Genomic DNA, 14,014 nt, shown 5'->3' with positions numbered 1-14,014 from the left:
GAGGTAAGAGCACTGACATTAAGGTCTGTTTAGAAGGCCTCAGTGCACTGTCAACGTCGCAAACCAGCATCTAGTAGTTGTAAAAGTGGGCAAAAAGTGCTTGGAGGGACATCTGCAAAGACACCCGGTTTCCTACACTGACCCTGCAGGAGAAGAGGCTTTACTCCAGCAGGAACGGAGAGTGTTCCAGGTGAAAGGAGCACACAGAGAAGCGAGAATACTGTACAGAGCAGTATAAGAAAGGATCTGTGTTGAGAGGGCAGTCTCATGGTTTTTCTATGTGGTTCTTGTGTAAACTGCTCAAAGACTTCACAAGCAGAAGTGCCATTGTGTCTGCTGGCAGCTGCTGTGGCCCACGAACTGGGCTACCACTGGAGATGCCAAAGAGGATGGAGTAGCTCTTGTCACACCACCTACAAGACACCATTGAGCAGGTAATGACGGGCTTAGACTGCAACTGGATCAAGGACTAAGACGCTTGATGCGAAATCAAGAGCAATAACCTGACACTTTCTGCCTAAACTGATACCTAGGGTGAGAACTATACAATTGAGTTGGTTATCCGACCCATGGGGTAAAAGTGGAGTAATCTACACCACTGACAATTTATGCATCTGCCCCTAGAACACAGAGGATTGCAAACATTAGGGCCACTAAGGTGGAGGGGGGGGGGGGGGAGTATGAAGAGGGGCTGTAGTACTTACCGGAAATGAATACAGCACTCTATTCACCAAACCACTTGAATTGTGTAGTATTTTGTTCTTCTGTGTTATTAATATATCTTCTTTTTACCTAAAAGATAAGTACAAGGCTGGGTATTGAGTTATTGGTATGTTGGTTGACTGGTGCTTTCTTAGCTCTTGTCACCGACATTACCACCCTGAGAAGTCTGTGATTGTTTGCCCTCGCTACCCTGAGTGAGAAATGCAGAAATTATTGTACTTGTCCTGGTTTGCAGAGCCATAGTAGGCTGGAACCCAGGACATCAGTGGCAAACAACCTGAGCCACCATGGTTGAGGTCCTGTAGCCCCTGACATCATTGAGTTCCACCCCCAAACAGGATCTGATACCAATACATCGGACATTTTGTTATTATAAGCCAACTCTTGTGTCAAGGAATGATACATCAAATACTATTCTGCATATCGATTTAATCTTTCAGTCTGTCAATCCGTTTGACGATGAACTTCCCTATCTAGTTCTTCACACAAAGCAGGTGAGAATTTTGAAATTAACTAAAACCCTCTATCAGTAATGACACTCTGTAGAAGATTATGCAAACGACAATATGCTGTGAAAAAATCTGTGGGAACTTTAGGATGTGGGCCAGGCAAAGCTATACAATGACCGATTTTGGTTCAGTGGCCCATAACATTAGAATTAATGTGCAACCTTAACTCTTGCAGATCTCAACAATAAAATCCATTGATACACTGTATGACAAGGTATAGGTGGAAAAGGCAATGATCGCATCATCCCGACGGGTTTACCGTATGGGCTCTGTATTTGGGCACAGATTGAGCATGTTACTGCATACCTTTGAATATCAGTAAATACATTTGCCAACCAAACATATCCACTTACTACTTATAGAGCCTGAGCAATTCCAGGATACCTTGCAACTTTAGAATCATGAAGCCAATTCATAGCCTGTTGTCTGACTTGTTGACAGCTTTTATGTGATATAACGCTCCATCTTTTTCATGCCCATTTCCTTGCTCTTTTAACCAAGCCCCTTTGTAAAGAGATTAGCTTTCTGCTTGTAAGTCGGTCAAAAACAACTTTAAATTAATCAAAGCAATGGAAAGATCACACAAACCCTTTGAAGACAAGATTAATGGTGGATCTACAGTCATTTGATTTTCATACTCCAGTTGATTTTGTCATGATAGGCATTGGCCTTGCCAGTCTTAGGACCTGAGGACGTATTACTCACAGGGCACACTTTCCCTTTTTACACCTCCGTCAACCTTTCAAAAGATGCGCCGGCGCAAACAGGGAAAGTGCGCCCTATTATGCTGAATTTTGCTGTCCTCATGGCAGCTGCATTCAAATAAAATACAGAGCGTCTGATTACAAGCCGCTCCGTGTTTCTCTGTGCAGACAGCAACCCGTCTGCTTTTTCAAGACATGAGAGAGATCCCCTTGAAGGCAGGTGCGGTGAGTGACGGCATCCGCCTGTGGGGGGATTTCTAGGGTGTCTATGGGACCGCCTTACCCTCCTCCAAAGGGCTGCCCTCAGGGGGTGTATTGACAGTGCTCCAACTTTTTGTGGCAGACTATTAGTGTGCCTCCTAACGGCATCTTTGTCCATGTTCATAATACGAAACAGGTGCAGTGACAAACAGAGTCCCTCATTTGCATGGACCACACTCCCATGCAAATGAGGGAACGCCCTCTCATGATGGCACTGGTGCTACATGTGTGCCAGCGCAATCAGTATTATAGAAGGGGTTGCACAAGCATCAGTGGCCCCTACTGTAATACAAGTGCCTTGTGGGGGCGCACAAAGCAGGTGCACACGCCGTTAGTGCCCCTAGGCACTTTATGTAATACAGCTCCTGGTCTGTAATTTACCACAACAAAAACAAAGCCAGTCTTAGTTGCTCGGTGGTGAGTGCTTGAGTTGGTTTTAAAAAAACTGCAAATGTATGTGATTTGTGTACACTTCTATAGTGTTTGCCAGCAAGCAAATAATGTCTCCAATCTTCAATAGATATCTTAATGGCCAAATGGTCCTTGTCAGTGATGGTGTAATTTAAATCTGCTGATGAAAAGTTATTGGGCAACTATGTTGATGGGTGAACCTGGACAGTGTTTGGATCTAAATGAGACAAAACACCTCCTATCCATCTCAAAAAGTAAAAAAAGACCTACCACATTGGGAGCAAAGTTACGGAAGACCAGCTTACCAACTCCCTCGTCCAGAACCCACCCCCTGACTCCACCGACCCGGACACCACCGCCAACAACCTCACCCTGTAGATCAGCGACTGCGCCAACACACTCGCGCCGCTCAAAAAACCCACCGACAACCAAGCCAGAAGAAAAGCCACCTGGTTCACCGATGAGCTCCTAAATTCCAAACGCGACTGTCGGAAGCTAAAAAAGGAATGGCTCCTCAAACGCACTCCTGACAGCCTCACAGCCCACAAGGACGCCACCCGCAAGCACCACCAACTCATCAGACAAGCCAAACGATCCCACTTCAAAGACCACCTGGACAACAACGCACACGACAGCAAAGAGCTCATCAGCATCGTGAAAGAACTCTCCAACCCCAGCACCAACATCAACGACATCCCTCCATCCCAAGAACTCTGCAACGCACTGTCCACCTTCTTCCACCGGAAGATCACCGTCATCCACAACAGTTTTGACGTCACTCCCACGCCAGACCCCACCCCGAACACTCCACCTGTGCAAACCACCTGACCTCCTGGACCAACGTGAACGACACAGAAACGCGCAAGATCATGAACTCCATCCACTCAGGATCTCCGTCAGACCCCTGCCCCCACCACGTATACAACAAAGCCGACTCCACCATCGCCCTCCAACTACGGAAGGTCATCAACATCTCCTTCGAAACAGCAACATTCCCTGAAAAATGGAAACACGCCGAAATCCGTGCCCTCCTCAAGAAGCCCAAAGCAGACCCCAACGACCTCAAGAACTTCTGACCCATCTTCCTGCTCCCCTTTCCAGCAAAGGTGATTGAAAAAATCGTCAACACACAACTAACCAGCCACATCGAAGACAACGGCATCCTAGACCCCTCCCAGTCCGGCTTCAGACGAAACCACAGCACCGAAACCGCCCTTCTCCCTGCCACAGACAACATCAGACGCCAAATGGACAACGGCGAAACATCAGCCCTCATCCTCCTGGACCTATCTGCAGCCTTCGACACAGTCTGCCACTGCACCCTGGAATCACGCCTCCACGAAACCGGAATTCAAGGAAAAGCCCTCGACTGGATCATCTCATTCCTCTCCGGCAGAACCCAGAGAGTCCGCCTCCCCCCCTTCCGCTCCGAAGCTACTGACATCATCTGCGGCGTCCCCCAAGGCTCATCCCTCAGCCCGACCCTGTTCAACATCTACATGGCCCTTCTCGCACAAATGGCCCGACAACACAACCTCAACATTCTCACCTACGCCGACGACACCCAACTCATCCTCTCACTCACCAAAGACCCGCGCACCGCCAAAACCAACCTCCACGAGGGAATGAAATCCATCGCCGAATGGATGAGAAACAGCCTTCTGAAACTGAACTCGGACAAGACAGAGGTCCTCATCCTCGGATCCACCCCCTCCACCTGGGACGACTCCTGGTGGCCCACAGCACTAGGAACCCCACCGACACCGACCGACCACGCTCGCAACCTGGGCTTCATCCTTGACTCCTCCCTCACCTTGTCTAAACAGGTCAGCGCAGTTTCCTCCTCCTGCTACAACACACTCCGCATGCTCCGGAGAATCTACAAGTGGATCCCGACAGAAACAAGAAGAACAGTGACACAGGCCCTCGTCAGCAGCAGGATGGACTATGGTAACGCACTCTACACAGGCATCCCAGCAAAACACCTACTACACCTCCAACGCATCCAAAACGCCTCCGCCCGACTGATCCTCAACGTACCCCGCCACAGCCACATCTCCCACCACCTGAGAAACCTTCACTGGCTCCCCGTGGACAAAAGGATCACTTTCAAGCTTCTTACCCACGCTCACAAAGCGCTCCACGACACCGGACCAGCCTACCTAAACAACAGACTCAGCTTCTACACCCCCACCCGTCACCTCTAACCTCGCCCTCGCCGTCGTCCCCCGCATCCGAAGAAAGACCTCCGGCGGCAGATCCTTCTCATACCTTGCCACCAAAACCTGGAACACCCTCCCCACCAACCTGCAACAGACTCAAGACATACTCACTTTCAGAAGACTCCTCAAGACCTGGCTCTTCGACCAGTAACACCAGTTCCCCCCCCCCACCCAGCGCCTTGAAACCCTCACGGGTACGTAGTGCGCTTTATAAATCCAATGATTGATTGATTGATCCATCTTAGTGCTTTCAGGTGGGATGAAGTATTTTAAAGTTTCACTGTAGTGATGTGAAAAAGGCATTTATCTATTTTATCAAAAAAGTGGCACTATTTTAAAAATTGCAACACTTCCAAAAATTCTTTCAATACCTCATCAGTAAAATAATGAAATACTGAAGGAGCGCTGTAGAATCCAAAAGGCATGACCTGGTTTCCGAACAAATGTAGTACGGAAATCCATGGTGCACCCAACCCTCCCTGACCAGATATAAGTTCACTTGAAATCTTACTTTCTAAGTATTTTGGCATTTCTGGTTTCATGTCAAGATATCAAGAGATATCAATGGCAGAGGATAACGATTTTCACAGTAATTCTGTTGAGATCTCTGTGGTCTGTACATATTGTCAACTCCCCAATTGTTTAAATACAAAAAAAATAGGGAAGAAGCTGAAGCCTGTGGGGACCTAATACATTAATTGGCCATATTTTCATCTTAATATTGTTTTTGTAGTATCTAAGATCTTCAATTTCTGATTCAATAAGGGGGTGCACTTAACTACAAAGAATAGATACACGTGGTTCCAAATAAATCTTGCAATCATAACTTCTGTGAGTGGCAACACATTGCTTTTTCTTCTTATCAAAAATATCACTATATTATTGATAACAAAGGGGTACAGAGATAGCACACCCAACAGCTTGCAAAGACAGCAGTCAAAATGCCCTCTTTTGCAAGTACTTTAGAAGGATGATTATCATAGATGGGCATGGCATCATACAACTATTCTGATAATATTTGGAATTCAACTGAACTGTCTTAGCGGTCATTCAATATAAGGATTAAATAAAGTCAAGCAAGGCATGCCCTCAATTACTTTAAACTGAGGAGCATAGATCAAGACAAAACAATTATTTTCCTGATGAGTTCCAAAACAGATCAAAGAATTCATGTGCATATGAAATCTCATGATGTCTGATTATAAATTGGAACCTTCCACTGTCCTAATGTCCTCAGGAATTATGTATTTGTGGCTGGAATTTGCAACGACTGAGCAAACTCAATATCTATATAAACCACTGATTTCCAGAATCTAAAAATCCCAAAATCACCTTTTCCTGACCCTTTCACAAAAGCATCATCATGGAAATGAACATATGTGCCACTAATGATTGTATAGTATTCACATTCCGATTGGGAAATGTTTTAAAGCCTGATTTACAGTTTAGCAGATGTGAATAAGCCATCAAAGATCACCTGTTACCTGTCTGCTGCCATGGAGGTCCATCTGTCATATTTAGAGTATGTCAATTTGAGTGATGAAAGTCCATCAACCATCTACTGCATTTTCCTCACTCCATCAACAGTGGTATACCCTAAACACGACAGAGGAAGCGATGGACAATCACTACCATTTTCCATACATAGCATATCATTTATATTGACAAAAACATGGCAATGTATCCTTCACACTTGTTTCTCCAGGCAGTGGTGGATGAAAAACAACACAATGCACAACACAATAGAAGGTCATTACACCTTTTTATTCTATTTGAATTGCACTATGTTAAGTACCAGCGACTCTAGTATAAAGTTTATATACACCCAACCATATCAGCAATTTAACCTATCCCCTTATCAGACCACACACCTTATACTACATCCAAATGTTGAATACTCATCTAATACAATTTTACTACCTCCATACTACAAGTCAGTAGGCGAATGCACCTTTTGTTTTTAATAAATCTTTGTGGTCAGAAAAACATCATGCTAACACATTACAAATATACTGCTTAAAAGGTTTAAAAAATAAATATACACTAATAGTATCTCTGAATTGAAGTGTTTAAAAAAGAAAATCACACAATTATTGTGAACTTATTCTTGATCAAACGTCTCCCACTTACCACACACTCCACAGTCATATGTTGCAACTATGTACCCCAAGTAGAGATCACCACAACCCAATCACTACTGTGTACTTTACGTCTTCAAATGTGACACATAACATGATGGGCGAGACACACACTCACACGCCAGACCTTATACTCATACTTAACCTGCAAGTAGGCATAAATAACGTTCTGCATGGACAACATATGAATTCCAATATCTGAAGGTATTACTACATTTTAATTAAAATAATATAGATAAACACATTCACATACTCCAACTCTGAATGCCACACACACTAGGCCCTCACCACAGCATGCCCAATTCCTTTACCACACGCTGGAAAGGAAATGAACTACATCTCCCACAATGCAACATAGAGGAAACCATAAGACCTGGAAATGGAAGTAAGCGGTTAACATAAGCAACATATTGAAATACGCAGTCACACATAGCAAACATAATTCATTAAAAAAAACTACATCTACAAGTACAGAGCAGATAGGAAATGTTCAAATATGACTTTGTTGTGAAATACAAATAAAAAGGGACAAAAACAGAAAAAAAGCTGTGTTCTATCAGAGTCTTATTTGTAGGCTCATATTCCCTCTACATTTTAGCAGTGGTGCCCTCCTCATGGGGCTCTTCATCCGAACACTTACATTTTGGGTTAGAGTGAGGTTTTGTGGATATTTTTAGGGTGGCATGGCCAGGGGTTTCTGGGGTGGAATGTCTACAGGGATTCCAAGGTCAAAGAGTATGGGAGTGTTTTGAGAGTGTGGGGTGATTTATAGACTTGTGGAACAGTGGAGGTAAGAGGAGTGATTGGGTCAGCAGGATAATTTAGGGTGAGCTTTGGATTGAAGTCAGGGCTTTAAATGGGGTCAGGAGATGGAGTGGGATCTCTGGGTAGAAGGAGAAATAGGGGCTGGTGCACCAGAAACACTGGTATCAGGGGAGGCAGTAACAAAGACAGGATGTTTCTGTATGTCAGGCAGGGCAGAATGAATATTACCGAGGATGTCAGTCACTTGTGTCAGTTGATGACTGGCACTTTGGACGGCATGCAATAGTGTCCTTCACAGAGAGGTTCTTAAGAACCTCCAGTGCCTCATGTAACACCAGTGTTGGTAGGTTGGGATTAGAGGGAGCGGTGCCCAGGGCAGAGGAGAGCACATTCTTTTTTCTGATTGGGTGCTGGCTTTGTACCGGTGCCTGTCTTAGTGGTGGTGGCAGCCACAGTACTTGGTGTAGTGGGCTGTGATGTTTCAGTCACCAACTCAGTGGGCTGGCCACAGTCGGAGGGCTCACAATCAGATGTTGTAGTGGGCTTGTGGTCAGCCCCATCACTTGGGCCAGATGTACAAAGCTTTTTTCTCGTCACAACCGACCCGATTAGCAGAATCTTGACGTTTGCGACGAGGAAAAAAGCATTTTCTGATGCACAGACCCAATTTAGCGATTCAGTAATCTAATTACTGAATCGCAAAACGGGTTTGCGAGTTGCAATTAGGAAGGGGCGTTCCCTTCCTAATTGCGTGTCGCAGTACAATGTATGATTGTTTTGTGACCGTGAATGCGGTCACAAAACAATCCCAGTTAGCATCAATTTCAAATTGGTGCTAACCCATTTGCAAACGGGAAGGGGTCCCCTTTGTGAATGGACGAGAAAATATTTTTTCAGAGCAGACAATTGTCCCACGGCCCACTGCCTGCTCTGAAAAAATGAAAAGAAAACGTATCATTTTTTGTTTTTTAATGCATCCCGTTTTCCTTTAGGGAAAATGCAATGCATTAAAAAACAAACAAACACTGCTTTATTTAAAAGCAGTCAGGGACATGGTGGTCTGCTGTCCCCAGCAGGCCACCATCTCTGTTAGTGCGGCCATTCCCAATGGGGTTGCACATTGCGACCTACCTCATGAGGTAGGTCATTTGCAACCCCATTGAGAAAAGCAACCAGTGTCATTGACACTGTGGTACATCAGGTTTTGCGAGTCGCAAATTGCAAATCGCTAAGACTCGCAATTTGCAAGTCGCAAAACCTGATATTTGTACATATGGCCCTTGGTCCCTTAGGGCCAGATGTAGCAAGCAGTTTTGCCCATTCTGTGTCTATGGGAAAATGTGTTTGTACATATGGCCCTTAGTGTCAATGGCTCCACCTTCTGACTCCCAATTGCTCACCTGCTGGTCTCCCGAAGTGTGACCTGCAACTCCCTTATTTGCTCCGGAGGAAGTTGAAAGCAGACATATGCATACATGAGTTACATATTACAGAAGTAAATGATAAAATGTACAAAAATCAAAGGTTGCCATAATTTAACCAGTTAAGGGAACTAATCTGAAGGAAGAGCACATAAGGTGATATCATAAAGGGCCTGGCTTAATTTAGGAAGACCAGTTGCCACGTCACAAATGTCATGGGCATCCAGTGCTGTGCATGTGGATATAATGAGAGAGGGCTTCGCTGACATTGTTATGCGCAACTTGACAGATGCTTTTGTTACATGGGGGTGTGATTTGTTCGAATGCAAGATCACACCTGTTTATGTTTCCTTCATGAGTTGGACTAAGGAGAATGCCTTATCAAAGTGAGTGAATAGTATATTATGAATGTAAAGAGACTGAAGTGAGTTGTGAGAGACATTAGGTAGCATGCACGAGTGTATATTCTGTCATTAGTGCAGAGATGTGTGTTAAGGATAGGGGGTGGCAGAGTGCAGAGAATCTGAATTAGTTCTTGTGGTAGAGCTACTGTTTGAACTTAACATTCTCAAGTCCATCTGCAATTTCCACATGTAGAGTATGTACAACACCTTCTCTTCCCAGAAACAAAGTAAAGCACCTGGCAGAACCACCACCAGTTGCCAGGGCCTCTTGGTGTGCCCTGGAAACAAAGGAACCGACTTTACCCGCAGGTCATTCCACTGCTTGCAGATACAATCCTGTGAGCATCTGGTGTTAGAGACAGCATTCACCTTATCCACTATATCTCATTTCCGTTCTCTGGCGTATGGTGATCATCTGAACCAGTGCTACAAACAACTGGGGCTGAACCTTAATCATCTTATTCACCATCACAGTTAACTAATTTTCAGGGAAGCTGACATTTTACGCAATACTTAATATGTAGCTCTGTTGCTGTATCATCTGTGTTGTGAGTGGTAAATGGTTTGTGTGGTGTTTTTTGTAGTGTGCAGTGCTATTGGCAAATAAGTTTTGATCAGGTGTGTGTTGACTTTCTGCCATTGTTGTCCTCTTTTGTGAGGGTCCCTTCGTCCCACTCTAATGGTGGACAACTCTAAATATGGCAGAGGAATGTCCGTCATCTCAAAGTTGATGGAGTGGTGTCTATCGATGATGGATGAATCGACAATGGATGGGAAGGACCAACGATGGAGGAATAAAGTTCAGCTGACAGGCCTTCCTCTGTCATGGCAGGCTGTGGTCCGACAGAACAAATGCTAAGTATGGAGGGAGATGAACTGCTGGTCTGATGGATGGATCCGATCTGTGATGATTCAGGAACAACTGTTCATCCCCCAAACTTTAGATCAGGCCCTTCATTTTTCACTAGACAAGGCAGCTCCTTTCATTGTCGAGGAATCTAGTTTTTTGCCAGCTGTTGTCTGTCAATAGGCAATGTCACTGCTCCCTGTCTTTTTCAAAATGACCTGACCTTCCACAATACAAACAAACCACTTACATGTCTTCTTTAGATATGGAAACTCCAGTGCTATCCCAGCTGCATTCCCTCAGAAGTTTCCATAATCCTGCTCTCTTCTGCTGTATGCTAGACTCCTAGACCTTTCATCGTTTGTGAACAACATTTAAATAAGAGATGGTCTAAAAGTACAAATAACTCTATGAGCTCATCACACTTAGGGCCTGATTTAAGAAAAGTGGTGCTACATCCAATACAGTGCCACTTTCCTTGCACCCCTTAGTGCCTCCCAATGCCACCACGTGTGTGCCATATATAACATACGGTGCACCACGGTGCTAGTTATGGAACTAGTTTGGCGCTTTGCAGGATTAGCGTCCAAAATGTTGACGTTAATCCTGCAAAGCACATTGAAGCTAATTATAAATAATGGTGTGCCTCCTTTTAGCGTCTACTCTGGGCAGGCATTAAAAATGCTGCAAAAAATGGCGCAAAAAAATCTTTTACATTTTGCCCCCCTAATGGGGAACGTCCCCCTTGCATACATTATGCCTGGTGCAGGCATAATGTGGAGCAAGGGGTTACAAAGTGGCGCAATGCATGCAATGTGGCACTTTGTAAATTTGGCGTGGTGATTTTGGCCTCATTGGGCCATAATAGCTTAAAAAAACATTATGCTAATGTGGTGCAAGGAGGCACTGGGGCCTCTTAAATCAGGGCTTTGGTAAACCATTAAACAACCAATGCAAGACATCTTTCAACTCACTTCGAATGGCTTGAGAAAATAAAGATATCATCTACTTCTGGCCAAGCAGTTCCAACTATTAATCAATTGAAGGTAGTACTCTAATTAAATGGATCAGATGGCCTTGTTTTAATTATAGTAACTCATTATCTAAGAAATGAGCCTGTGACTTCTATCAGTTTCCACATCTGATCAAAAAAGGCAGAAATTTGTTTGAAGCAAGGAATTATGGGGGTCATTCCGAGAGGGCTGGGGACGGAGGAAGCACCGCCAACAGGCTGGCGGTGCTTCTGGGGCAATTCTGACCGCGGCGGTAAAGCCGCGGTCAGAAAAGGGGAACCGGCCCCTGCCGCAGGGAATCCTCGACGGCGGCGCTGCAAGCAGCGCCGCCATGGGGATTCCGACCCCCTTCCCGCCAGCCTGATCCTGGCGGTTTACACCGCCAGGAAGAGGCTGGCGGGAACGGGTGTCGTGGGGCCCCTGGGGGCCCCTGCAGTGCCCATGCCACAGGCATGGGCACTGCAGGGGCCCCCTAACAGGGCCCCATTCAGATTTTCAGTGTCTGCAAAGCAGACACTGAAAATCGCGACGGGTGCCACTGCACCCGTCGCACACCAGCAACTCCGCCGGCTCCATTCGGAGCCGGCTTCATCGTTGCTGGGGCTTTCCCGCTGGGCAGGCGGCCTTTTGGCGGTCGCCCGCCCGCCCAGCGGGAATGTCAGAATGACCGCCGCGGTCGTCTTCTGGCGGTCTCCGCCCGGCGGGCGGCAGCCGCCGCCCGCCGGGGTCCGAATGACCCCCTATGTATCTCTATCAGCAAAATACTTTATTTATCTGCATGGCCAATCAAATATGATAGAACAAAGGCCACCTTTGTTTGATCCCTGGGGACGGTCACTGGGTTGTACAAAAATGCAACTGACACTTATTAAGCAATCACGTGAATTTCCTTCATTCTTCAGAGAACCTCTCTAGAGATGCTACATGTGTGACTGGAGTCACTGCAGAATATGCATAAAAACATGCTATCTCTCAAGGGAGGTGGCAATACCCATTAACTTGAGCTCTTAGGCCCAGGTTTAAGAGGGCGTAGCACCTCCTTGCGCCACATTATTGTCATTTATTTTACGTTAACGCTCAGAGCAGGTGTTAAAAGAGGGCACATCTTTACTTATATTGGGGCCTTATGTACTGTTAAGCTAACCCTGAACAATACATCAATAGGGTTAAAAACGTTGACACTATTGTCCCCTACCCTGCACCATGGTGCGCCGTATTTTAAATACAGGGCACACATGGTGACAGTAGGGGTGCGCTAAGGGGTGCAAAAAAAATAGCGCTGCATTCGGTGCAGCGCCAGTTTTTAAAAATCTGCCCTTTAGTGTCTGTGGGCAAAGGTATTTGATTGGGATCTTTCTTCCCTGTCTTCAGCAAATTACCCATCCCCTGTCAAATAGCAACCAACTCTTATAAGAGTGGTTTCTTCCATAGTAAGGCTACACTAATGTCTTGTAATTGTTTTATGACTTTAAAGATCTGAGGCACGGTAGTGCATGACATTATCGCACAGGTTGATGGTTAAGTGGGCTGGGCAGTCTGTCAGGTTGCAGGAACTTTGTGTCCAGGATCCACCAGGAGTGATGCTCTTTTCCACCTCTCACCAACCCTACTGGTGACAGGGATCTGAAGTCCAGCATTAGAAGCAGAGAAAGAAGAATAGGATAAGAGATAAAAGAGAGACACAGGACTTCTCCAATTTACTGCGTCACTGTGGCTGGCCACTGAGGTCTGAAATTATAACTGTAATTTGCTGTTTATATTGCTAGGTGTAACTGTGGCTGAGAATGGATATACCTGAGCAGTATCCTCCTGTAACCAATTCTCTTTATGTCAATATGAACCTGAGAATTCCTGAAAACTGAACATATGAGAAATAGTGTTGCATAAACTGAGTTTTTGGATCAACTCTACAAGTTTTGTTTTCACACTCACGGGTGGCAGAAGTGAAATTAGTTCAATGCACAGTGCTGAGTGTGAAAAACAGGTTATTGTAGCCCCACGGACCACCACCCAGTACATAAAGGAGGTTACGTGAATGCTTTTGTGTTACTGACAGGGATCAGTAGTAATCCAAACAATCATTCATTAATGATTTACACACTCAAGATCGCTAGAAACAGAATATGTATTTCAACATTTTTATTTTAAAATAGTTATTTTAGAATGCTGGGATCTAGTGTACATAATATTGTAACATCACAGAGGGTGATAAAAAGCAGCTAAGCTTTTCAATAACAGTGAAAACAGACAGCAACTGTAACATCACAATTTATAGCCCTTAAACCCTTACTGTGCTACCTCTTAGCGCTACGCTAGCCCTAGTAGATGAATAAATTATGAGCCTAAATTTCACAGGTGGTGCGCTTACCTGGTCAGCAGGTTGTCTGCTCGGAATAGCTTGTCAGCTATTTCACGCACAAGGCCAAAAGCTAGATGATTGTGTCTATGAGAGACAACAATCCTGGTACCAGTTTGTGAAGGCAGAGTGGAATGCTTCTCAAAGCCTCGGGGAGTCTTGTTGGAGGCTTCTTCGGTCGAGATAGAATCTGGTGCTGTGCTCGTCTTGATCCATGGTCTGCAACCTGGGTGAAGTTTC

At 45.2% G+C, this 14,014-nt stretch overlaps 1 protein-coding gene across 1 annotated transcript in view; it reads right to left on the bottom strand.

Moving 5' to 3' along the window:
* Positions 1-265: 265 nt before the first annotated feature.
* Positions 266-14,014, bottom strand: part of LOC138265183 (neuropeptide S receptor-like) — a 53,916-nt gene continuing 40,167 nt past the window's right edge. The window contains exon 2 of the mRNA XM_069212725.1: positions 266-413. Coding sequence (XP_069068826.1) covers positions 266-413 — 148 coding nt within the window. The remainder of the gene's footprint in view (positions 414-14,014) is intronic.

Source organism: Pleurodeles waltl, chromosome 11 (assembly GCF_031143425.1).
Source record: "Pleurodeles waltl isolate 20211129_DDA chromosome 11, aPleWal1.hap1.20221129, whole genome shotgun sequence".
Lineage (NCBI taxonomy): Eukaryota > Metazoa > Chordata > Amphibia > Caudata > Salamandridae > Pleurodeles > Pleurodeles waltl.
Note: the sequence above shows the minus strand (reverse complement) of the source record. Positions and strands in the feature narration are given on the sequence as shown.